Below are 24,551 nucleotides of genomic sequence, written 5' to 3'. Positions count from 1 at the left end.
ACACCCCCCCCCCCCCTCCTCGGCTCCACTCTTTTGCATTTCAAATTTGGAACCTCATGAGATTAGTGGGGATATATGACTCCATCTGCTGCAGCTGTCTGGTTCTCAGCTCCGAGACACAGAGTGAGAGAGACAGAGACAGAAGAAGACACAGGGAGAAAAAGAGAGGGAAAGAAAACGAAGGAGAGACGTAAACAGAGGAGTCTGAAGACCTCACAGAGAGATTAGAGACAGGCTGGGCATGCTACCTCCTGCAGCAGCATCTCACCGCGGGAGGGGGAGGTTTGGCGGAGACAGGTGTGCAGGATGGTTGTCTGGGAGGAGCAGGATTCCTTGCTTTGAGTTTTGCTTTCTTCTTTGTGCTCTCAGCGTCCTTCAGGTGACCTCTTTAGAGCCGATCGGCTGATGTATCTTGGTCCTTGCATCTTACTGCGTAAATGGACTATTCATCCAACAGAAATCTCATTTGTGTCAGACAGTGATTGTTTGCTGAACAATTAGAGTGGATAATGACTTCCAGGTTCACATCTTTGCACAGCTTGACAGTCCTAATTAGGTACCTGAGGATAATTTTCTATTGAAAAGTTGGATTGTTCAATTTAGTAACATCCTTCAGAAAACTCCTTCAAAGGGTCAAAGAACAACGCACAAATGCAAAGAGTACAAAGATCCCCTCCCTCTAAGACAAACAGGCATGAAACATCCTTTCCATTAGTGTTTTTTTTTTTAAGCTGTCACTATTGGTCTTGCATTAACACTGTAGTTGTCCTGTAGAGATAAACTGAGATTTGAATTTCAGAGAGGGCTTTAGGCATGCTTATCCAGCTCTCTTACTGTGCTTAAACATGGAAGAGGAGGGCTAGCCTCCTGCGTTTCCACATTAACTTAAATGTTCCTCTAAAATGGCAAAACTCTTCCCTCCAGGGCAATTTTGTGAACACCCACAGCTGCCATCTTAGAAATTCTCAGGATTTCAGTTTTAACAGCGTGAACGTTTTAGCTGAGATAAAGACAACTAGGGATTCCACCTAAATATGTTCAGTAAAAAGAAAACAAAAATTCCTGATGTGAAAAAAACCCATAATGGTGCCCATTCATATTCTGCTTCTGTACCATGAGGATTTTCTCATATCATAATACAGCAAAACCTCTCTGTAATTAAATTCTGCCTCTATGTTTTCCATACTGCAGGTGATTGAAGGGGAAACATGGCTGTTCATACTTAGGTATGCTTAACAATTGCAGCCTTTTATCAATGCAGACAATACACATGATCTGTTCATGTGTGTGTGACTCAAATGTTTATAATGCTGGAGATAGTATAGGGAAGGGCTGGTTGATTCAACAGGGTATAATGAATTCAAGGCCATTGTGTACGCTTGTCAGATTAGTGGCGCCAGCTGCATAGTAAATTAAGTGTGTGTGCATGTGCGCGTGCATGTACGTGTGTGTGCCTGTGTGTGTGTACACACACACACTCAGTTTTACTGTACTTTCTCAAGCATGGCTCTTAAGTCATCCTGGTGAAGTGAAACAGTGCCATCATGAATAGCATGGGGCACTCTTGACGTGTAAACTTTTGTGTTCATTTTATGGAGGTAGTGGGGAAATGGAGGTGGGAAGGCCAGACAGAGAGTCGACGTCTGAAAATGATCTGGAGCTCAATAAATGCCATATCAATAACAATGCGACGCTGTAAAACTGATTTAGAATCAGTCATTAAAAGTCTTTCCTTAATTCAAATGAGTCTGAGGCATTGCAGTTCCCATTTAGTCCTTAAAGACTGCTCTTTAGTGTAGGTGGTTCTTCTCTCCGATTCAAGACGTACATTTAGTGCAAGTTGCTTTTTTCATGGCAGGTTCGTGACGAGTATGTTTTCCTCACTGATGAAAGCAATCTTTTGTGTCATCAGAGAAAGATCAGGTAAACCAGGTGCCATTTGACTTTGACAGCTCAGTGTTGCGTACATGGGTAATTTATTTGAAGGAATTTTTTTTTGCGACATCGCACAGAACAAGCCATTCATTCTCTTTCCATTGCAATGACAATGTCAATAATCACTTACCAGTAAATTGAAGCCTAAGTGGCGCTCCAGTACATCTTTTCAGGCTGTATAAAGTCCATCTCATTTCTACTGAATTACACAGCGATTGATTTGCAGTGACATGAAAGTATAGGAGGCCTTTGGGTAATTCCCAATGAGACAGCAGTAAATCTCATATTTATGGGTAATAGAAAAAGGTCCTGGTCCTTTGTTGGGCTTCACGGTGGCTCAGTGATTAGCACTGTTGCCTCACAGGAGGCAGGGCCTGAGTTCGAATCCCAGCCGTCCCAGGTCCTTTCTGTGTGCAATTTGCATGTTTGCATGGATTTCCTCTGGGTGCTCCGGTTTCCTCCCACCACATGCATAGTGTGTGTCTCATTGCTCTAGTGGTTGTGTGCTCACTGCTGTTAGGATAGGTTAAATGTAGAGGCTGCATTTCACTGCTCAGTGTGTATGATAAATGAAGTACTGCTTCTTCTACTTATTCTTCTTATCGCTGGCTTTCAACCAGAATAACATACCAATTAGCATTGTGTCTGATAGAAACTTCCACAGCCATGATCTGCATGTCGTGTTTGATTGAAAGCTTAAATTGCATGAAATAAAGGACATCATAATTAATCATGTAAAGTTATGCTTCAGATCTTTCCCTATTTCGGGTTTGTGTACTGCATGCACATTTCATATCATAGTAATTGCACCACTCCTGTTTTGAAGATCTGTCTGTTAATGTTGCTTCAGAGTCAGGAAACCATATACAGTACCAGTCAAAAGTTTGGACACACTTTCCCATTCAAGTGAAAAAAAATCTTTACAACCAGCACATTTCAAAGGGACACTTTTCGAAGAAATATGGAACTTCTTAATGTAGTTATTAGTAGTTGTAGTTTCCATGCTATTTATTAAGAGTCAGATGTTGACTGTAGTGAGTGATTATCCAGAGGAAGAAGTCAGACTGGATGACCAACCCTTCAGTCAGCGCTCATAAAAAACTCTGTCATGACGAAAGCTTTCTGGGGGGGGAAAAATTGAAAAGGGTCTGGGTAATTTTGTTATTTTCCAATTTGACTCCATCAGGTCAGGCTCTGTGTGTTTTCTCAGGCATTTTCTTAATTTGTTTGTTTGTTTGCTTCTTTCTTTCTTTCTTTTCTTTCTTTTTTTTTTTTCTAACAAAGCCGTTTGTGGTATGAAACACTGAAGCAAGACCGTGACTGAAGTGAAGATGTAAGCTATTAGCATTGATGGTACCTGGCAATATATCCTGCCACTAGTCGGGTCTGACTGGATAGTAACATCAGTAGGTTAGTGTGAGAGGGCCTGTTGTATATGTCCTTTTCTCTTTATCTCTCTAGAGAGGCCATTTAGGTAACAGCAATCAAAGGCACCAAGAGTGCTATGTCAGAGAGAGATTGACAAAAAAAGAGGTGTTTATTCAGGCTCGCAGCTAGAGGCACAATAGGAGTAGATCTAAGGGCATGACCATTTGCACTGATGAAAACACCCAGAGAGAAGAACAGGGGCTTTTGAACTGGCTCTTGATTGATGCTGCTGTGCTAGCCCACTGATATGACAACTGTGTTTTCAGACATGTTTTTCTTCAGAGAAGAACATCTGACAGCATGCTGTTTATGTTTCATGAGAGGGGTATTAAACACAGTTTTACTCTCGGTTGCTGTCGATGCCTTCCCGTGGACTCTATCTGTTTCTCTGTCTTAGTCGTCTTCTCTCCTATAGCCCGGTCTTAAATGCTGATTGACATCTTGATCCACCCCGCGAGAAGTCAAGGGGTTTTTTTTTGTCACATTTAAAGGAGGTGATTAAACCACTCTGTCACTGACCCGCTGTACATTGAAATGGTCGTGTATGTTGTTAATAGCGAAGGTAGCTAATGGACATGATCATACAGTCTTGCCTTTCTGAAGTATTATAACTGACTTAATAAGTCTATTTATTTACCTTATTATCCCTGTCATGAGGTGCTCAGTTTGCATCGTATGTGTTTTGGGTAATTGTCAGTGCTTAGGCTGAGTATTAAAGGTGTATTTTTTTTTTTTTTCTGGAGGAATATAAGGTCAGTTTGCTCTTATTTGGTACATGCTCCCCCCTCCTCTGTCTGTTCCTGTTCTTAACCGCAAAGTTACACAGCCAACCGTATCACAAAACTGCTGGGACAGACCCACCTCAAAGTGCTAAAATAGAGCAGCTCTAACCATAGCCTCAGGAATACGTCTCAGTGGAGATGAAAAGTGCCTGTCTCTTCCTAACATCTGTGTGAAGAACTGTGTGAAGCCGGATAAGGTACCCAATCATTCTGTCACTGCTCACAAAAACGCTGTCATGGCTAAAACTTTTTTGGGGGGGGGAAAGGGCGGTGCAGAACTTCAAGTGATTTTCTTTGCCTTCAGACCAAATAAAATGCTGTTTTTATTTGTTGAAATAAAATCAATGAATCAGTTTTTTCTGTTCTTTATCTGCAAACATACCTTTCTCCTTGAATAGACTGCTTGAGCTTAGAAGCCAGCTGTATTAGAGCAGAGATGAAACAGCTACCAGGTAAAAGATAATAAATAAAATATGAGTAATGCTTATGTTTTTGATGAGAAGATGTGGAAATTCTAGATGGGCCAGTTCTTGATCATGAGTCACAGAGATTTATCATGTTTGATAGTTTATACGGTGGCCTTATTTTCTTAATAATTAGTTGTTCCTTAGAACTGTAGAGCCAAAGCCATGACTGACGTAATCAGCTGGATTTATCCAGGCAGATTAAGGAAACCAAAATTACAGTGATGATATCACAGTATTTCATCCAGTTCATTTCTTAATTTGTTTGTTTCATTACCGTTTTCAGTAAATCAAGACAGCGAAAAGCCTGTTTGCAAACACTGACACATTACAAATTGCCAAACTAGGTTTGAATTTTTTTTTCTCTAATCTTCTGCTAAGCAACCTACCTAGACTTAGTTATAACGTAGTGAACTGATGCGTCATCCAGTAGTAATTTTTGATATGGAAGCATTTTTTCTTAGATAATCCTGACATCCCATGTTTTGTTTCCCAGTTTACATCAGTTGTTTGAGTCATTTCTTTTTAATGGCTTACACTTCCTGCTCTTTCCCTCAGATAGGCACAATGTCACTCAACAGTCCCTTTATAACTCTACTAAGAGAAATAAAGAGTTAAAAGTTAACAAGGAAATGTGCTCTGATGGGTAACACTCTTTCAGAGTCTTTTAGCATATCTGAACCATGACTCATACACCGTCTTTATCTTTAATCTGCCCCCCCCCCCCCCCCACTTCTTTCTTGTCTAAGGGATTAAAAGTGGTTTTGGTTGAAAAAGCACTTGAAATGTTGCCTTGTTAAGATCTCTGTTACTTTCATTGTTTCTCTTGGCTTCGTCTCATTTGGGCGCCTAAGACGCTGCCTCCTTTGTGTCTCAGCTTTTCCACATGCGTTGAAATCAGCACATGAGTAATGGACTAGTCATCACCTCTCCAGGTTAAAGGGAGAACAGATTTTTTTTTTCTTTTCTTTCTTTCTGCTGTGCAAGATAGTGGAGGGATTGTTTCTTTCACTGACACTCTCACTTGCACAGGTTAAACCAAATGGCCACCCAGGAGGTCATCTGCTCTTAAGTATAAAATGCCTGTGTGACTAAAAGATAAATATTTTTAAGTTGTGCTGATGTCTTAGGCTAATTCCCTGGTTTAGGCTTTGTTCCAACAAAACCACGTATATGTTGAGTGTTCATTTGATAATTATTCTAGGGAAAAAAAAACAAAAAATCCCCCCCGCAAACTGACGTGTGGTCAGGATGTGGACAAACAGTGTGTTGTTTACTTAAGACCTGAACATCTTACCCGTGTTGGCCTGAGTGTTTAAGCCCATTGCTTACACAGGGAGTGACCTGTTTGAATGAATTCTGCCTCAGACTGATAAGGCACTGAGCACCGCTGCTCGTCTTATTTAAGTGGATTTGTGCAAATGGAGCTTGTGCATTCCTGGACCCCCTGGTTTCTGCATCCTCAGGTGCGTGCACCAGCTCAGACCATTTCTCACTCATCTCCACACTTAATCAGCCATATGGCAAGTGCTATGTGATTCTCAAGCAATCGGTAATTATTCTTAATCTGTTAAGTGCCCCGTTTCCATCCTTTGGGACTATTAGTGTGTGTGTGTGTGTGTGTGTGTGTGTGTGTGTGTTGTGGTTGATCGTGTCCCGGTATAGTTTCACCACCACAGCTCATCAAATCTGGTCCCATCTGTATGGGGCTCTATTTTAATATCTTAAAGTGTGGGTTTAGTGAAGGCCCATAACAGGGGAATCCCATCTCTCTTTCAGGGCTCTGATTTTTAGCTGAATGGGAGTGCATATTTTAGGGGTTGATTTGATAGAGGAGAGTTTACCTACTCCAATTAAACCTCATTGCCCCTGGGAATAGCCTCTAGTTTACATCCACATGCCTACATTTCAATGCTTAAAATTAAGGATGCACTGATACGGAATTTCTGGGCCGATAATGATATCTGATAATAACAGCTTGTTGCGGCCGCTCCAGATACCCATAACCGCTAATTTTACTTTTTCACATTTTGAAACAAGCTCACACTATAATCCATGGTTGATGTGTAATGAGGGGTAAGAAAGGTTAAAACTCTGTAAAGATGGATCGTTGTTTAATTTTTCATAGCCATGACATCATTAAATCAGGCATGACAATTGTTGTCCATGTGTCTGTTGTGAAGCCAGTGTCTCTGATGTTAGCTTTGATCTGGTCGTGAATGTGTGTGTTAACAATGTCTACAGAGTTGACAGGGGAACTTTAGAAAAGTAGCGACAGCTTGGGAGAGTACTACAGGATTCCAAATGCCATAAAGTCCAAGATTTCGTCTCTGATTGTTTTAGCCTTGGGACTGTCCTTGGCAAGTTTTATGCAGTTTTCAGATGTCTGCTGGACAAGCATGACTGCGCTTACTACTGTTTTTGTTTTCTTGCTAATGCCAGCTCTCTCATATTTCTTAAATAAATTGTCAGAAGGGTGAGTTTTTTAAATGACTTATTAGATTAGTGGTATTGAAACTCTTTGTTTTCTTCTTGCTGTACTTCGACTCAACATTTGTTGTAAATTGCAGTTCTGTTGTTGAACTGGTGAAAAAATGCCAGTCCCGTGTGTCTCTGTGTGCACATGAAGAAGATAAAAGAAAAAAGAAAAACAGTTGTGCAAGCAAAACAGGATGCTACCTTATCAGTTGTGATTATTGGCTGTAATTCCACTATTGGAACGGTAATAGTAATTGAAGTTTCCTATTTGTCGGAGAATAACGTGTCGGCCTGCGACGTATCTTGTACCCCTACTTAAAATAAGCGTTCAGTGAAAGTGCTTTGGACTTCCTTTTTTTCCTTCAGCATGTACCAGTGTTATTTCAATTTCTAACCTGCAGGTTTTGTTTGTTTCCTTTCTCAGGTGTTAGTCTATGATCGAGTGAAAGCAGGAAGAGCAGAGCACGACTGAGGAGGAGCAGTGCCAACCTGGAACATGGTGCCTAATATTTACCTGTCAGTACCCCTCCTCCCCACAGGGTTGCCATTTCTCCTTCTACTAAGCTGCATGGTGCTCTCCTCACAGGCAGACAGTGAGTACAGTCGCCGTTTCTCTGACTCGCCGTGTTTTCTGTTTGTTTTGACTTTAATGTATGCAGCCCGATCATGCAGATTGTACTGGTTTTTGGTTTTCGCTCAGTCCTCATTAATAAATGAAGCACTTAGTAGATCCTATGGAAGTGTATAGGCTAATTTGAATATATCTTATAATTTTCTTTATTCAGATGAGCAACACACACACACACACACACACACACACACACACATACAGATACACTCACTCACACTTCTTGGAGACCATTTCTCCAGTCGATTTCCTTCTTTCATTCCCCCTTTGGTGCATTCAAGCTTAAATAAGTATTATATTTTTGTGAGAAATAGCTGACTGAAATGTGTTGAAAAGTGGAGTTTGGTGGGGCCATGTGGGCCACTGTGACCTATTGTCCTTGTGAATGAAGGTTTTGGACTGTAGAGATGTGCTTTGAGTGACACAAAGGCTATGGGAAGCCGTCAGGGTCAGGCAGGAGCCAGCGCTGTGCTCAGACATGGGTCAGAGAGCAACTTAATTCACCATGTGACCTGTGCGCATCCACTGGCACTGGGGCTCTCTGTAATTCCATTAGAGTCCTCTGCTCTCCCTTCTTCATGCACTCTTCCCTCTGTCTTTTCAATCTCAGCCACTGTGTTTAACCTTTCTCTCTCTCACCCACTTCAACATAGTGCCAGTGCAAGAGTTACCTTGAAGTGTTCATATTCGACTTCCTGTTTGATACGTAGAATTTCAAGTATGTCTGTCCTATCTCAACAGTCTTAACCTAATCCTAGAAAGGAAAGTGGAGTAATTCAAATACCTTCCTCTGATTTTGAAGATGTATGTCGAAAATTTAGCTTTGAATGCTAATGCAGGGTGCTTCTGTGGTCTTGAGTGAGTAATTTCTATCACAACAAAAAAATTAACTGAACACTGCTCAGTAAACTAAAAAGTAAAAGAAACAGTGGCATGAAAAAATCAGAAATGTATTCTCTTGAAAGGGATGCTCCACCATTTTTCTGATTTGAACATGATTTTCTACTTAGCTCTGAGGCAGTAAATCAGACACAGACCACACCTGTGTTTTTAAATAGGTTCATCTAAATGTGACCATCTAAATGTATCTTTAGTCATTTCCATTGACGTCAGTTCAAAGGCTTAAGAAGCTTTGTGGAATACTATTATTCAGTGTCCGTAAAAATATGTCTACTAATATCTCCAAATTTAAGTAGGCTTTGTTAAACAAACAAACACAAAGCTAATTTCTTCTTTCCATAACATATTATGGGAAGGGATTTTCCTATGACATTGAATGGAAGTCTCATTCTATTGGACAGCTTTTTTTTTTTTTTTTGTCCTTCTTAGATCTTCATTGTGCTTTAGCTTTTCACATATTGCTCAAAATAACCTGTAAATTGTAATTTAAGCCCTCTTGAAACCAAGGCAAAGACAGCCTCAGTCAGATGGAAACATTTAAAGGACCTGATCTCCCCACGATGATCTAGACCGATGTTCAGCACGGGCAGTTTGTGAAAAATCAGAGCAGTCTTTGAATTTTCGTGGAATATCCTTTTAACCTTTCAGCTGAACCTGATTTCGTTCATTTCATGGAGCATCTTAAGCTTGGTAACTTCCCCTCATGCTGAGGCACTTATTCAGTCCAAATGTAATAACGGATTGCTGTTCTAATAAAACAGTTAAGTGCTGTGAGAAGAGCCTGTGCGCCTCCTCTCCTCTGGAAGGACTCACATGTTGGGGAGATCATCACTGAAAATTGTGTTGAAAATAAAACAGAGCAAGTTAATAAGGTGGAATGTAAGACTGTAGAAAAGTGATAAACCCCTCATGTCGGACCTCTATTCACACACACACACACACACACACACACACACACACACACACACACACACACACACAGTGATCCCTGATGACTACAATTTGAAAATATATCCCATTAATTTGCATTGCCAGTGATTATAATTGGGTTGGTTATGTTTATTGTTGACATGTTCAGTGACTGTATACCCCATATTGTTAGCTGTGATTCACTCACATTCTGAACCAGCCACTGGAGGAGACTGTACTAAGCTCGACTGATAGTAACAGACATCTCTTCAGCAGTTTGACAGCAAGAGTCTGTTTTGATTGATTTAGATTTCTCATCTCTGTGTTGATGTAACTCCAAGCGAAATGTGCACTTTTTAGAAGGCAGGATAAACAAATAAAGCCTAAAAATATAATTCAGGTCATAATATTGACAACCACAAATAGAGGGCTTATTGCATGTCTCTAATCAGTATGGGTTAGGTTTCTAAATAGTGCAGAACTGGCTGCCACCCTTTGAATTACAGGGTAGTGGAGTCCAGTGTCCAGGGTGGAGTACCTGAGATGTTGATCATCGCTGACAAACTTTCCTAAATAAACTCCTTTTGTTTTTTTTAATACTTTGTAAACACTTACACTCCATCTGTGCAATTTTTTTGTGTTCACCAGCCTTTGCAATGATTTCATTGAGTTATTGTATTAGATTAACTCAAGGTTTTTTTGTTTTTGTTTTTGTTTTTTAAGTTCTGTTAATGAGAGGGTAACATAATCTGTAATTTGGATTTCACTGCATTAATGTTATGAAGCTGACAGCTGTAGGTTGAATTGATTTGAGTTGCACATGTCTCTTTGAACGTATGTTTGTATGTAGTTCATACATTATGATGCCCTTTATGAAGCGCTTGACGAATGTACAGTCTAACTGAATGTGTGAGATGATGAAATATGTTTCAGTCAGACAAAGGGCAAGGGGAACACACTGCTAATTAATGTTAGCAGTTAAAGTCTGAACAGTTAACAGTTAAAAACAGAAGACAGTCACTACAATGCAGCCAATTGCTGCTCCTTGGAAGCTCTTCCAAGTCATGCAGCCCATAAAAGCATTGTCTAATGTCCTCTTTCTTAGGAATTGTTCTTGAAGTGGAGGCCAATTCTTCATTAATATATGGATAGCCTTGATTTGGCTGGGGTTTTTTTTGTTTGTTTTTTTTAAGCAGCACACAGCTCTGCCTTTTCTGAAATGCTACTCCGTTTGATGGCAGCACGGTAACAAGTGCATTTTGTGGTGTTGCTATGACAACAGTGCAAATGCCTGGTTGCATATGCTGGCCTACCTTTGGCACTCCAATGGTCAGCCGGACAACTTTCGACTGTGCCGGCTTCACATTCTCTCAGAGCGCATGGAGCTCTATGAATCTGGTGGAAGGACTCCCTGTAAATCGATTAGGCATTGTTCCCCTCTCTGACTCAAGCTGAGCAACAGACAGGTTCGGGAGGGGTGTCTGGGGTGGGCGGTTACAAATTGGATTGTGTTTTAAAGTACCCATATGGTGAGCGAGTGAAATTGACAGGAATGGAAATTGATTCTTTTTAATTAAAAGTAACCGTATCCACAGTCGAGTGGCACTTGGAAAGTAATTCCGTTAGTCCACAGCTGTGATCCTTCGATGACTGATCCTGGAGGAGAGAAAGAAGGCAAAGAGTTTGAGGGGAAGGGAAATGGAAGCCTTTCATGAGGTAGAGTGCGGCAGCGTCAGCGTCAGCGTGAGGGAAGAAAGGCAAGGGTCAGCAGAGGTTAATGATGTGAGATTAATAGCTTAATTACGCAGCTCGATAGCAGGGCTGGAGGCAGCCACCTAAACTCTTATCCATGGCCTGGATTCAAAGACCGCCATTGGGCGACAAGATCACCGCGTGTCCTTCGATGAAGGGCACTTATAAAAAAAAAAAGATCATACACATGTCTTTTTCTTATGCTCATTTTAGGAAAATGTCACAAGGTGCATCGCTCGTAGTATCGTTGTTGAGACCAAGATTTGGCAGCTAGAACTTATTTGGATACATTGGACGTGGCACGGCTGTTTTGTATTCACGTCGTTTTTGAATTATTGTCCTGATTGTTTGCCTCATTTCAAAGACACAAACCCGTGTGTCTCTAATTTGGTATGAATAAGTATTCGTATCATTGGCTGACAGAGTTTTAGCCTCCTAATTATACTGCAGTATTTACAAGTATCTGCTCATTTGAGCCAAATGCTAGATTGTAAGCATCCATTTTAAAAGATGGGGGTTGGGATGCTTTGTATAATCCATCAGCCCATTTTTAATCATTTAAATGAACAGCAAATCAAATTGCCCCAAGCATGCCTTCAATGGCATAGGACCCTTTGTTTTGTATAATTCAGTTCTCTTCTTCCAGTCATGAGTATAAAGAGAATGTATTGTTCTCAGCCATAGCCCCAGCTGACTTCATCTTTCACTCGCATTTTTCATATCTGGTGACCTCATAATGTCAGAGGGCTAATTTTGTGCGTTCACTTACGACAGTTTGTAATTTCAGCAGCGGGGCCTCTTATTTCCTTGCCTTCTGTAGCTGTTCCTTTAAATTACATTTGTCTAAATGATTTGTGCTCATGTGATCATTAAGTAAATGGATTAAGAACTGTAAACATATTGCGTCATAGGGGTTTAATCCCTCAATTATGATGTTTTTCATATCTTTCTTTTTTTTTTCTTATGTCCAATTCGAAGAGCCTGTGTTTAACTTGAAGAAAATTACATTTTTAAAATAAAGGGGGAAAAATAAAAGACATTTTAGGGCCACTGACATCAGTACTTTTCAAGTACAAAGAGATCTTGAAAATCATTTAATGCGTTTTGACTAAACATGTTGAGTTCTTTTTTTTTTTTGAGCAGAGGAGAGTGGGAGCAGCTTTGACAGGGTCGCGTGCTACAGGGGCCGTACTCTATTCTATTCTCATAAAGCAAACCTCTTCCAGGATTTTTTTTTATATCAAGGAGTGTATCCTACTCACCTTTCTTAAGTATATGCCTAATGTGAAAATTCTGTCCCTTTTTTTCCCTCAAGCATCAACATGCATTTTGGCATCACTGCAGTGGAAGAACCTGCCAAACTGATGATAATGCCAGAATTTTGCATGATTCTCTCTCTCTCTCTCTCTCTCTCTCTCTCTCTCTCTCTCTCTGTGAGGTTTTCTAGACCTCTCCCTGACCAAAAGACCTGTCCTTTTGCCCAGACTTGGGACATAACCATTGAGCACCTTTTCAGTTTGTACAGAGTAAATAGGACGACATTACAGTGAGAGTAGCAGGGATATTGACATTGCTGAACTTGGTAAACTGTGTGCACACTTTATCTCTTTACACCCAAACAACAGTTGACTATCAGTGTGATCAGCATATATGCCAAAAGACTCAAATATTCCTTTATTGTGGGACCCAGGTAGCACAACTTCAACCTACTTTTTGATAACCGCAACCTGAATTTCCCCAATATTTTAACTGAATTCAAATTTAAGTGTGGCAGTATCCAGACCTTCCGTAAACTGATCCAGTATTTTGTAGTTTCATAACTGTTGTGATGAATTGCCTTTAACAGATATCCCAGGCAAACCAAGGGCTATTTGTTTTAATACCCCAGTAGTAATGTAATTAGAGTTTACCCTTCCGCATGGGTGAAAGTTTAAATACTCCAGACCTGGTAAAAGATGTGGGCTCAATGAATGGCTGGTCTCAGAGGGAGACTTTATCTTTGGAGGCCAATTAATAAGGTTTGTGAGGGTCAGAGAGGATCTGATTGTGATGGATGACATAATCCAAAGCTTGATCCCTGTGCACCCATATCACAGCTGAGTCCCCCACCCTGCCCCATCCCCCTTTCCCTCCCCACCTCCCCCTAAGAGGAGCACTTAGCTGTAACTCTCTCCACAAGACACTCCGCAACAGAGGGCCAACCATGCCAATGGCTGCTCATTAAGTAACGCCATAACCATAGCCTTCGTGTTGGCTCTCAGAGCTGTTCATGTGACAGTTCAAACCTGAGATGGTTTCAGAGATGCTCTCTGTGTACTCACTGAATAAACTGAGGTGCTGTGAAAGCCCACTCTAATAATCTTGTGAATAAGCTTTGACCATATGTGTTGAGACAATACCATGGAAAAGCCTAAATGTACTAAATGGTCTGTTAATAGTAATACTGTAGCACAGTGCTGTCAAGCTGATTTAACTGTCTTTCAACCCCAACACAGTACAGCCGATGTTTAAAGGATATCTGAAAAAAAATCATTAAAGCTGTCGGAGGGGACTTTTTTCTCGCGGTATTTTCAAACGGTGGCATAACAGTTCTTTGCTTGTGGTCAAGGCAGTAGTTGAATTTTGTAATTCTCCAGCAGCTCTCCATGTGTCCTTAGAGGAAAATGTCAGGTTAACCCACATTACGTGCGGGTCATAAGAAATGAAGACCAGCCAACGCCATGACCATTAGTATTTATGCTGTAATTGCGCTCCTGGGTAAGGGCATACCTGCTGTATGTGGCCTCTCTTAGACTTTTGGAACAGTCCCAGGCGATCATTCTGACTTAACCTTTCGAAATACTTCCAATCTGGCGATATTTCATGCCTCCTTAATCTTTTCCCAATGTTGTCTGGCTGCCCATTGCTTGCTTGCTTGCTTGCATGTGTGTGTGTGTGTGTGTGTGTGTGTGTGTGTGTGAGAGCGCTGATGGTGCGTGGGAGCATTCCACTTGGCCCCTGCTCAGCCAGTGTTTGTGTGTGGAGCATCATTGGCTGCCTCTGGCCACCTGTTGTGGTGTTACATGGGCCAGCATTGCTTCATTTAGCCACGCTCTCACACATACTGATGGTTCTGACACCCATCTGCAGCCATCCAGTTCACAATGCGCTCCACGGAGAACAGAGGAGCATTGTACTCCTGTTTTCAATATGGTGTGTTCATCATAACAATCTCCTTATGAGTACCCAACTGGAATGCACTGGAGTTGTACGCCAGTATATTTTTCAGTATTGATGGGACAGTCCAAATGAGAACATTTTTTTTTCTGTAAAGCTGAATGACTCCATTGTTTTATCATGAGGGCAAAATACTCGTCCATGATCTCTCTCTCTCTCTCTCTCTCTCTCTCTCTCTCTCTCTCTCTCTCTGTCTCTCTTGCTCTCTCTGTCCATCTAGCCCTCTTTATCTTGATTTTCTGTCTCTCTCTCTCTGTCTCTCTCTCTCTCTCTTTCTTTCTCTCTCTTTGATCTGATCTCATGTCAGCAGTAGAAACCACAGCTAATGAGTCATGTCTCTCAAAAGCCTTCTGTGATGGGCATCAGTTTAAAGGCTGAAGTAACACAAGACCTCAGGTTGGCCAGTCATATGATACCGCTTACCCCCATTGACAGGAGACATTCTTTCATCAAACTTGTCAAAGATACATGAACATCAAGCTAATGCTTACGGTAAATGATTTTCTCCTCAGTGACCATGAATGTTAATCCCCCTCTCCCCCCATCAGTGTGAGTAACTTTATTTAATCTCCATTTCTGTCAGCACAGAGAAGTGTTGTCAGGGCACAGGCCATGGGAATGGGCAAGCCAGAAGATAATTCTCCAGCAGATAATCTGCTTCTTAGGGGGAGAGCCATTACTTTAATGTCCTTCACAGAAGGAGGAAAAGAAGTGCATAATTGCACTCAGAGTTTATGTTCTGCACCATTCTCTTAAATAATTCAGCGGAGCCGGAAAGTGGCATGCACAACAACTGCCTTCATTGGCTTTGTACTCACACACACGAATCCCACTGGCTGTTGATTATGTCCATTTATTCATCAACCAAGTGATTTATTTTTCATCGCTGCTGTCTTTAGAATGATTTACCTGTGTAGGCATAAGATCTCCAGCAGTCAGACAGTCATCCAGCAGTCCAGACATGTTCATGCAGACTAATGCCAACCTAGAGTGGACTTGATCATTGGTTCCATATGTAGCTCTGAGAAGTTTTGGTTTTATTTTGTTTTTTGCCAAATTTACTGGAGAGAAAGTTGTGATTATACAGAAAAGGTAGAAACTGATGCTACTTATGGTTAAACAATGATGTAACAAGTTCATAATGTCCTTAAAATTGCAAAGTGTAAAAAAGAAAAAAAAAAGTTATTGACCTTATCTGGGTGGATAATTTGCTTTATGTGATACTAATTGAAAGTTACAGGCTTGAAAATGGACTAGAAGTGCGTTAATGGAAGCATTCCACTAAAACAGCCACTGCTGATATCATCAGACACATTTCCGCTAAGTGTGCGAGTGAAAATGATAACTTGCTAATCTATTATTAATGAGAATTAATGGTCTGCTCTCTGGTTTGTGTATTGATCTTTCTGCTTGTAGTGTGTTTTTACGGATTTGGGTCTCTACTAATTGCTGCCTTCCATTTGTTGTCTGTATTCTCTCTCTCTCTCTCTCTCTCTCTCTCTCTCTCTGCTCAAATTTCACATTGTTTAAAAGCTCTACTGCGGCTTTTAAAAACAGTGAATGTGTTTTGCAGCTTAGGCTCCTGGTATTGTAAATGTTGTTTGCTCTCATTTGGTGAACAAACAGCATATAGCTTGTGTTTACCCTCATTCTCTTAGGCTCTTCTGCTTTAAAACACAGACTTCAGTCTGTTTGGCTTTGCCTGGTTCCGATTTTTGTCTCAAAAAGCCTCTCTCTGTATGGTCTGCTGTGTGTCTGAATGATGAGGCGCAACAGGTGCCTCTGACTATCTGCGCTGACATGTGTGGATTTATTTATTAAGCCAACACAAAGGAGCTGTGACAACAGCACCGCAACCTCGGAGGTCACGACCTTCTCCCTCTCATCATTGCGGAGGCCCGACCCACCCCCACCTCCCACCTCCTGCTCTCTCCAAGGGCTTCTCTGAGCATCAAATAACCTTAAACCTTGTACACCCTTTCAGACCACAAATGAGTCCACACATAAGCGACTACACCAGTCCATTGCCTTTGAGGCGCACACCAGATGTGTGTGAAGAGTGATTCAAGGCTGGCTTGGATGCTCTGCTCTTTGAAGATGTTCTTTCTTTTGTGCAGTGAAAGAAAAAAAAAAATTCAAAAGATCTCCCCAACAAAGTGAATTATTAAATGATATTTGGTGCTGAATTTGGTATGGTGCGACCGCTTAAACCATTGTTTCGTAATCAAAATGAGCGAGAAGCTGGTACAACCGACTAAGAAGTGCCGCAGAACCTGAGAACTCGGAAGTAGAGAACATACTTGCAACCGACACAGGTCAAGGGTCAGCGTGAAACATGGGGAAGTGTGTGTGTGTGTGTGTGTGTGTGTGTGTGTGTGTGTCTCTAAGAAGATTAATCCTATGAGGGGTTGCTAATATGCTTTGTGCGGATGTGCTTTTGGTATTGTCCAGTGATCCCTTCAAATCGCCCCTTTCCACAGGAACTTTGTTGGCTCATACATGCATCTTTCCTGCCTGAAACCTGCTAAGGTTTACAAGCTTTAATTTGAAGCATGTGCCCAGATTGTTTTAATGCCCTTTGATCCTTTGTTCTAAATAGGGGTGGGCACCACGCACTGATAAAGCCTAATGAAATGTCATGACAGATTTTAGAAAGGGAATCTTGGAAGCAAGAACTAATCTGATCTCAAAAATGCTTTGAACTTTCCCTATTTCACATACATGAATTCACTTCCGCATGCAGACACACATAGATATAAAATTCTCTGGGGATTTTCAGACAAGGAGTCGGGAAGGTTTTTTTCTACGCTTCTTTTAAGTTTGCTCACTGAGGGCTGGCTGTGCTTCTACAGAGAGAGGGCTACTTTACGCATTGGCAGCATCTACCCTCCTGCTCCTGTGGAATCATTGCAGTAGGGGGATAAAAGTGACAGGATACGCTTTTATGAGAATACACATTTCTCTGGAATGCCAATCAAGCTTGTCTCCAGGGAAACGAGCACGTAAATGTCAGTTAAATGTCAGGCCGGCCGGTAGTCCGAGGGGTCAGAAAAGGAGCAGGTGGTACACATTGGATTAGATTTTACAACAGAAATACATGCGAGGGACTGCGGACACACACACACAAACACATACACAAACACACACACAGTGAGATAGAAGGGTTTTGTTAACAGCCCCCCCCCCTCCCCCAGATAAAACCGTAGTGAGGGCTATGTCCTAGAGCAAGGGCAGAAAGAGTAGCTCTTCCCCCACCTCGCCCCTCTTATCAGTCGCTTGACGAGCACGGGTGATGATTTAACAGACACCGACTGCCCGGCGAACACCACAGCACCAGGTCTCCTCAGATAGGTGCTACATTATGGTAACTAGATATTGATTCTGTTTGCTTCGCTGCCGTCTTGTCGATCTTTTATTAGTAGATACATAAAAGGGGAAGGACACTTCAGCTCTAACAGTGTGGGCCTGTCGTTTTCTCTGCGCGCAGGCGATGTATCTGTCACGTGACGCTGTATGATTTACCGCTTGCCTTGTGTCTCAGAGGATTAGATTCCCAGTAAGGGAATACCATTCACAGTGTATAATCTATTACATCTTCCAGAGCTCTTAGCACTATAATAGTGCATATGAATCTGTGACACATGGACACAGGTTACCAAAACATCAGAGCTGTGTGGTAGAGATGAGGTTACTGTTGACAGCAGCTGGAATCTCACCCGTCAGGAGTAAATTCCATAAGAGATGTGGTTCAGTACTATACAATGAGTGATCTGTCAGTTAAAGTTGAAGACACAATAGTGGCCCTTGACTTGTTTTGCTGGTCAGTTGAGGTTGTCATCATGTCGTTGGCATCTTAGTCCCCACCGGTTATCACAGTTGCATTGATGGCAGTACATAGCAATTTTTTTGTTTATTTTTTATTGTGAGTAAATTGGTTGATAAAAGCATGACTAGTATCTCTTTGTACAGCCTATCACATGCTGATAGAACTCTAGAAACAAAGACTAGATCCCTCATTTTGTTTTATGTAAGAAAGAGTAATGTTGGCTGTGATTGGTTATTTCTCCTCACATGATCAGATGCTACACATTGTAGCACTCCAGAAGTTCTTCTGTTTTTACCCTCGGGTTCGATCCACTCTACATGCACATAGATGAGCAAACAAACAAACTAATTAATCATTCAAACACCTGCAGAGATGAAGAGCCCTCTGTATACTATTCCTGTCCTCTAAAGCAAAGACATGTTCCCTTGAGTACCAGGTCTGTGAAGGGATGGTCTAAAACATGTTCAGCATTACTGCCATATTGTCACTCTAATGCAATAACCCAGCGTTATAAACCATAATTGACTTATAAGAGGTCATAGAGGCAGTAGAATGTATATGTGTGTATGTATATGTATGTATATATGTATATATATATGTATATGTATGTGTGTGTGTGTGTGTGTGTGTGTATGTATATATATATATATATATATATATATATATATATATAGTTTGTATGACTGTATAATATTTTCAGAGCTAATCCTCTGTTACCTATGTCAAACACTTTTTTCTCTTCACTCCAAGTTTCCTTTTACACCTTCTTGCTTTGTTGTCTCTCTGAATTGTGTCACTTTGTGTTTATGCTTTTGAGCAATATATATGTATGTGGTTCTCCATCCTAGACCAGTTTCACCTTCACTGGGTGGTGCCAAACCGGTCATACTGCCTCTTTTTTTTTATTTTGTAACTGTAGTAAGTGTAACTCTGTGAAAAAGTTACTGGGTGTTCCTACAGAAACACAACACGTTGCTCTGCAGCACACTGTGGCTGGTCCCAGGAACCCCGGCACTTGTTCTCACAGTAGTTCCACTGCGACTAATCGTGCTAACCAGTTGAATCTGAACCACAGCTACTCGACACTTTTTTGTTCTTTTCTTTTCTTTTCTCTCACTCTCTGTTTTTTTTTGTTTTTAAACATCTTGTTTTTATATATTTGTATTCAGACCAGCATTGTTAATGCACCTCCCTGATGAATAGCAGCTACCAAAGCCTTGATTTTCAAAATGTGCAGTGCTTGTAGTTACAGAAAAAATGTGCAATGCAGTGAAGTATTTCATGTCAAAGGCAAACAGCCTCTCACAGGATTTAGCTGCAGGTGTGACAGCCACAATGGCGTGGTTGTTGGTTTTGTTCTTGTGTCAGGGATATCCGTTGATAACTAGTTCAACATGTTTTTTTTTGTGCACAAATCCCCACTCACTCTCTCTGTCTCTACATATATATATATATATATATATATATATATATATATATATATATATATATAGAGAGAGAGAGAGAGAGAGAGAGAGAGAGAGAGAGAGAGAGAGAGAGAGAGAGAGAGAGAGAGAGAGAGAGAGAGAGAGAGAGAGAGAGAGAGAGAGAGAGAGAGATGGTGTCTGTCTATCTATCTGTCTGTCTGTCTCATTTTCTTGCCGTTTCTCCTCTTTCCAGGCTTGCCGAGTTTCGTCAAAACTCCAGAGGACCAGACAGGGATTTCGGGAGGGGTGGCATCCTTTGTGTGCCAGGCGGTGGGTGAGCCCAAGCCGAGGATCACGTGGATGAAGAAGGGAAAGAAAGTCAGCTCTCAGCGCTTTGAGGTGTGTCTCTCTTCAGCCATGTCAACGTCTCTGCCATGCTGTGTCAACCAAACGCCTGCTGCTATTCGCTTTTCATTCCCTGACACCCTTTACGTCTGTGTGTGTGTCTCTCTCTCTCTCTCTCTCAGGCATCTTTTCTCACTCTCTTTTCTCTCTTTCTCTCTCTCTCTCTCTCTCATCCCTTTTGTGCTGAAGTCAGCTACCTTTCTCTCCCCTCTCTGTGTCTCCCCTATCCTTCTCTTCATGTTTCTCGGGCCCCGTGTCTCTCATGTCTTTTGAACAGAGATGTGAGTAGAGAGTGTGTGCTTTCAGTGACGGGGGTGTGGGAGGGATGACCACCTGATGGCTCAGGTCAGCAGGGGGGCCTGTTATTTTCTAGCAGGGTAGAATCTAGACTCAAGAGGAATAGCTCAACACATAATCCTCAGAAAATAAATAAAAAGCCCTGATGTTCGTCTCCCCCCTCGAAACCCCTCCATCCTGTGCTGAGTTTCAGCGGAGATCCATCTCTCTCCAAGCTCTCTCCTCCAAATCATTACCTGTGCAGAATGTGTGAGCACTCTTGAATGGAATGAGATCTGTGTGAGTTAGCATGTGTTTTCAGCTGAGTTAAGATCAAGCATACGAAATCCCTCACTCTTCCTCAGTCTAACTGGCATATTTCACATGCAGTTTGTGGGGTTGTTCTGTACTTTTAAACTCTGTGTGTGACTGATCTGACTGAATAAGAGACCCAAGCTCTCACAGGTAGTTTAGGATCCATTAAAGTTAACATTGTTATTGATAAATTTAAAGAGGCTGCAAAATATTGCCGTGCTAGAAAAATGGTATTCTGAGATGAACTGAGGCTTTCCAGTTGCTGCTCTCAAGTACCATCCATAACCTAGATCCTGAATTTGACTAAAATCCGAGAACAAAGGTTTCTGTGAAGCCGGTTTGGTTTGTGGTGTGGTGAAATATTTGGGCAAATTCCTCTTTAGGAGAACAAAGGAATTTCTTTTACGCATCAGTGGAAGAATCTGATTGAGTGACACGGTTGTGAGAGTCTGGTGTGTCTGCGCTGTTTTCTCAGGTGATTGAGTTTGATGACGGCTCAGGCTCCGTGCTGCGCATCCAGCCGCTGAGAACACACAGGGATGAGGCAATCTATGAGTGCACAGCCACCAACAGCGTGGGAGAGATCAACACCAGTGCCAAACTCACCGTGCTAGAAGGTAAGAGAGAGTTCTTCTCTCATCAGCCTGGACCGAACCTCTGACATGAACAAGGATGTTGTTTTTACTCTGTTTCCTCCCATGGCTTCCAGTTCTTATAGGTTACATGGTTGGTAGATGTAGACGTAATATGATACAGCAACATCTCTGGAAACAGATAGAACCATCCTTTATTCCAACTCCTCCCCACTCTCTGAAAACATGTTATAGAGGATAGATGAGTACATGAGTACAGAACACTTCAGGCTCCATTGTGTAAAAGACTGTTAAATGGACATTCTGTTACGTCCATAACTCTGTCCAAAAGCTTGTTCAGTCTCTGTTTTTATTTTTGCCTATGCAGGCAATGGTAGGCTGAGGTAATAAAAATCCATTAGCTATCTGCACTGAGCCCATAGGAGAATCCATGATGTCTCATACAGTTAGTCTTACTGTATAACAAATCAGTTTATTTAAATAAGCTTTTGGACCAGTTTTAGAGTTCCCAGTGGGTGAGAAAAACGACTGGCGATATCATCAGCATACTCTCATAATTCAGCTGGAGGGTCTTGTGCTTCCCATTTTATTGCAGTGAGGCGCTATCTAATGTGATACAGTGCACAAACAGCCCCGTAACATGAGGCGTACACGTGAAGCAGATGAGATTAATCAAAGCATTAGGTACTGGTCAAGTGAAGATACCATGCCTCGGGCCCCCAGACAGCAAATTAAGACAGACTTACTCAAGCCAGTGTTTGACCAAACCCACTAGCATGTGTTTTGTATTAAAACATTTGCCCTAGTGTAATCCATCTGTAATCTTATTTTTGACACAAGAGGAGGAGCAGACAAAGGCCAATTAGTTCAAATTAGAAAGTCTAATAAAGAAATTATTTCATGAATGTGGCGGTTGGGAGGCCTCATTTGGCTTTGGTGTGGGGAGAGCTTTAAATGAAGGCAGACAGCGTGCCGTCTGGCTGGTAGTACGGAGTGCAGCGGATGAGCTGGACGCCCCCAGGATACTCAGGGATGGAGATTGAACTCTATTTATAGCCCATTGTTCTTGGCCAAGCAATACATCAAGTTCACTTCCATAGCACAGCGTAAAAACTGGCACAGAATAGAAGTTGATTGATGATCATGTACTCTAATGACTCACTTAAAGGTGTCCTTTGTGTCACATTTGCGGACGGAGAAACTGTGTCCATAAATATGACTTTTTTTTTTTTTTTTGGTCTCATCTATAGATATTGTAAAGCCCTAATATGTTTTCTTGGATTGTAGATTGGGCTGAGGAAAGATGCGGTGATCTCTGCTGCAACAAGCTGTATTGTCTTTTGCATAACTCTTCTTAGCTGTGAGTTGTGGACATTATGGACAAATTAGGTATAACATGGTAGTGTCACATGTCAGCAACAACTAGGTTCCTCAAGTAGATTTTTACTATTTGGAGATTTGTATGTGGAACTTTGGCATGGGGTTGTTTCTTTGAATGATTGAAATAGTAATGAAGAGTAGAGGGCTTGATTTTGTAAGAATGAGGGATCTATGCTTTAATGATGGAGCTATGCGTAATCTAATGAAGGAGCTACGCCAAATTCTTTGTCCTTTCTTTTCCACTGCAGTGAAATAGACTGGAGACAGCACAATGCAATTATATAACGTAAACATTCAAATGAAGGATATGCCTCAGAGCAGGGAGCATTCAAAACCATGTATACTCTGTGTGGTGGCGCTGGCAAAGTATGTCATTTCCAGCACGACTGTCTCATTCAGTCTCCTCGATATCTCGCTGGAATAGGAGAAATAAATATTCTCTTTGCCAGTATCTTTATTTAACAGGAATGGCTTTGAGGTAAACATGGAGCTCTCCTTTAACAGCAGATATCCCCAAAGAGTTTAGATCTTTTTGTGGGCTGGACCTCCTCCAGGTTGCCTAGCTGATGGAAGCCTCAGTGAAAATTCTTCACTTATGGATTGTTTTAACTCAAGGAATCTCAGATTAGTATTTTTTCCCACTGTAACAAAGCTCTCGAGTCTCTCAGATCCCTGTGTGGTGGAGGCGAGACCAAAGGCCTTCTTCTTAATGATGGGCAACCAGTCATTGGACTCTGGTGGGACCCTGGAGCAAAAGCAGACTTAATTCAGTGTTATGCAGTTTTTTTCAATGGTGATCTGTTAAGTAGTGAATTAATTGAAAAAACATTAAGTGAACATTAAATCTTTAATGAAAAAAAATTATTTCAGCATTAATGTTCTTTGTTTAATAGTGGTTTGAGAATAACAGAGAAAAACAACATATGTTGATAATTGAAAAAAACATTTAAATGATTAATAGGTTAATTTTTTTTTAAGACCGTAAAATTCGTATTGATTTGGCATTCTACAAAATGGAGGTCAGTAAGAAACACTTTGTCATCGGATGGTCCGCTTGCTTTTTCCTATTGCCTTAAAGTACCTCGCAGGTTTCATGTTCTGTCCGAAACCACTACTTCCTTCATTTAGTCTGAACTACTGCTGTAGGATTTTGATTGTGCATTGAAAATTTCACCATTTCATCTGTAGTGGAATGTTATAAGGGACAAAAAGAAGTGACTTGTATATGAGAAGACTATGGGTAGTGACTTGTGGGCTTATGTGGGCTGGATGTTAAGACATTTTGATGCCCAACTTGTTCTAATTTGCCACTTGTCCAGCTGCAGAGTGCTAGCTTTTCAACGAACCCCACAATCTGTTGAGTTGCCTCTCGCTGGCATTGCCAGTGGCCTGTGAGAGATGAGCCATCCCTATTATTATTTGCCGAATAATAAAGAACATTTTGTGCCAAAGCTATAAGTAGATAGCATGGAATCCGCATTTATGAAATAAAAAACAATTAGAAATTATCCATCCAGACTACATTGCTTGGCACAAAGATGGTGGTCTGGTGAGGTACCCAGGCGTTCCACTCTAGAGTCCAAAACCTGGCGTTAGATTGCCCTAAGCAACGGTGGGTGTAAACCTTGCGTGAAGAGGAGAAGGAGAAAAAAAAAACACCTACAAGAAGCTTATGAACTCTGAGCGCTCTGCTCAGTGGAGGTTGAGGGTGTGAGCGACCAGCTGCTGAGTAAAACTTGGCCAGGCTTGCAGTAAGCACCATTCAGGCTGCCTCAAACTCAGAATGACTAAGGCCTCTAAGCAGGACTCTTCATCTTTCAATGATGCCCGTAAATTGTCTGCACCTGTGACAGAAACG

At 41.4% G+C, this 24,551-nt stretch overlaps 1 protein-coding gene across 1 annotated transcript in view; it reads left to right on the top strand.

Moving 5' to 3' along the window:
- The window catches only part of ptprfb (protein tyrosine phosphatase receptor type Fb), a 101,613-nt gene that overhangs the window by 7,865 nt on the left and 69,197 nt on the right, over positions 1-24,551 (top strand). Inside the window, exons 2-4 of the mRNA XM_030775352.1 lie at positions 7,512-7,680; positions 19,978-20,123; positions 21,196-21,337. Coding sequence (XP_030631212.1) covers positions 7,584-7,680; positions 19,978-20,123; positions 21,196-21,337 — 385 coding nt within the window. The 5' untranslated portion in view covers positions 7,512-7,583. The remainder of the gene's footprint in view (positions 1-7,511; positions 7,681-19,977; positions 20,124-21,195; positions 21,338-24,551) is intronic.

This window comes from Chanos chanos, chromosome 5 (genome assembly GCF_902362185.1).
Source record: "Chanos chanos chromosome 5, fChaCha1.1, whole genome shotgun sequence".
NCBI lineage: Eukaryota > Metazoa > Chordata > Actinopteri > Gonorynchiformes > Chanidae > Chanos > Chanos chanos.
The sequence above is the reverse complement of the archived record's forward strand: the minus strand, read 5'-3'. Positions and strand labels throughout refer to the sequence as shown.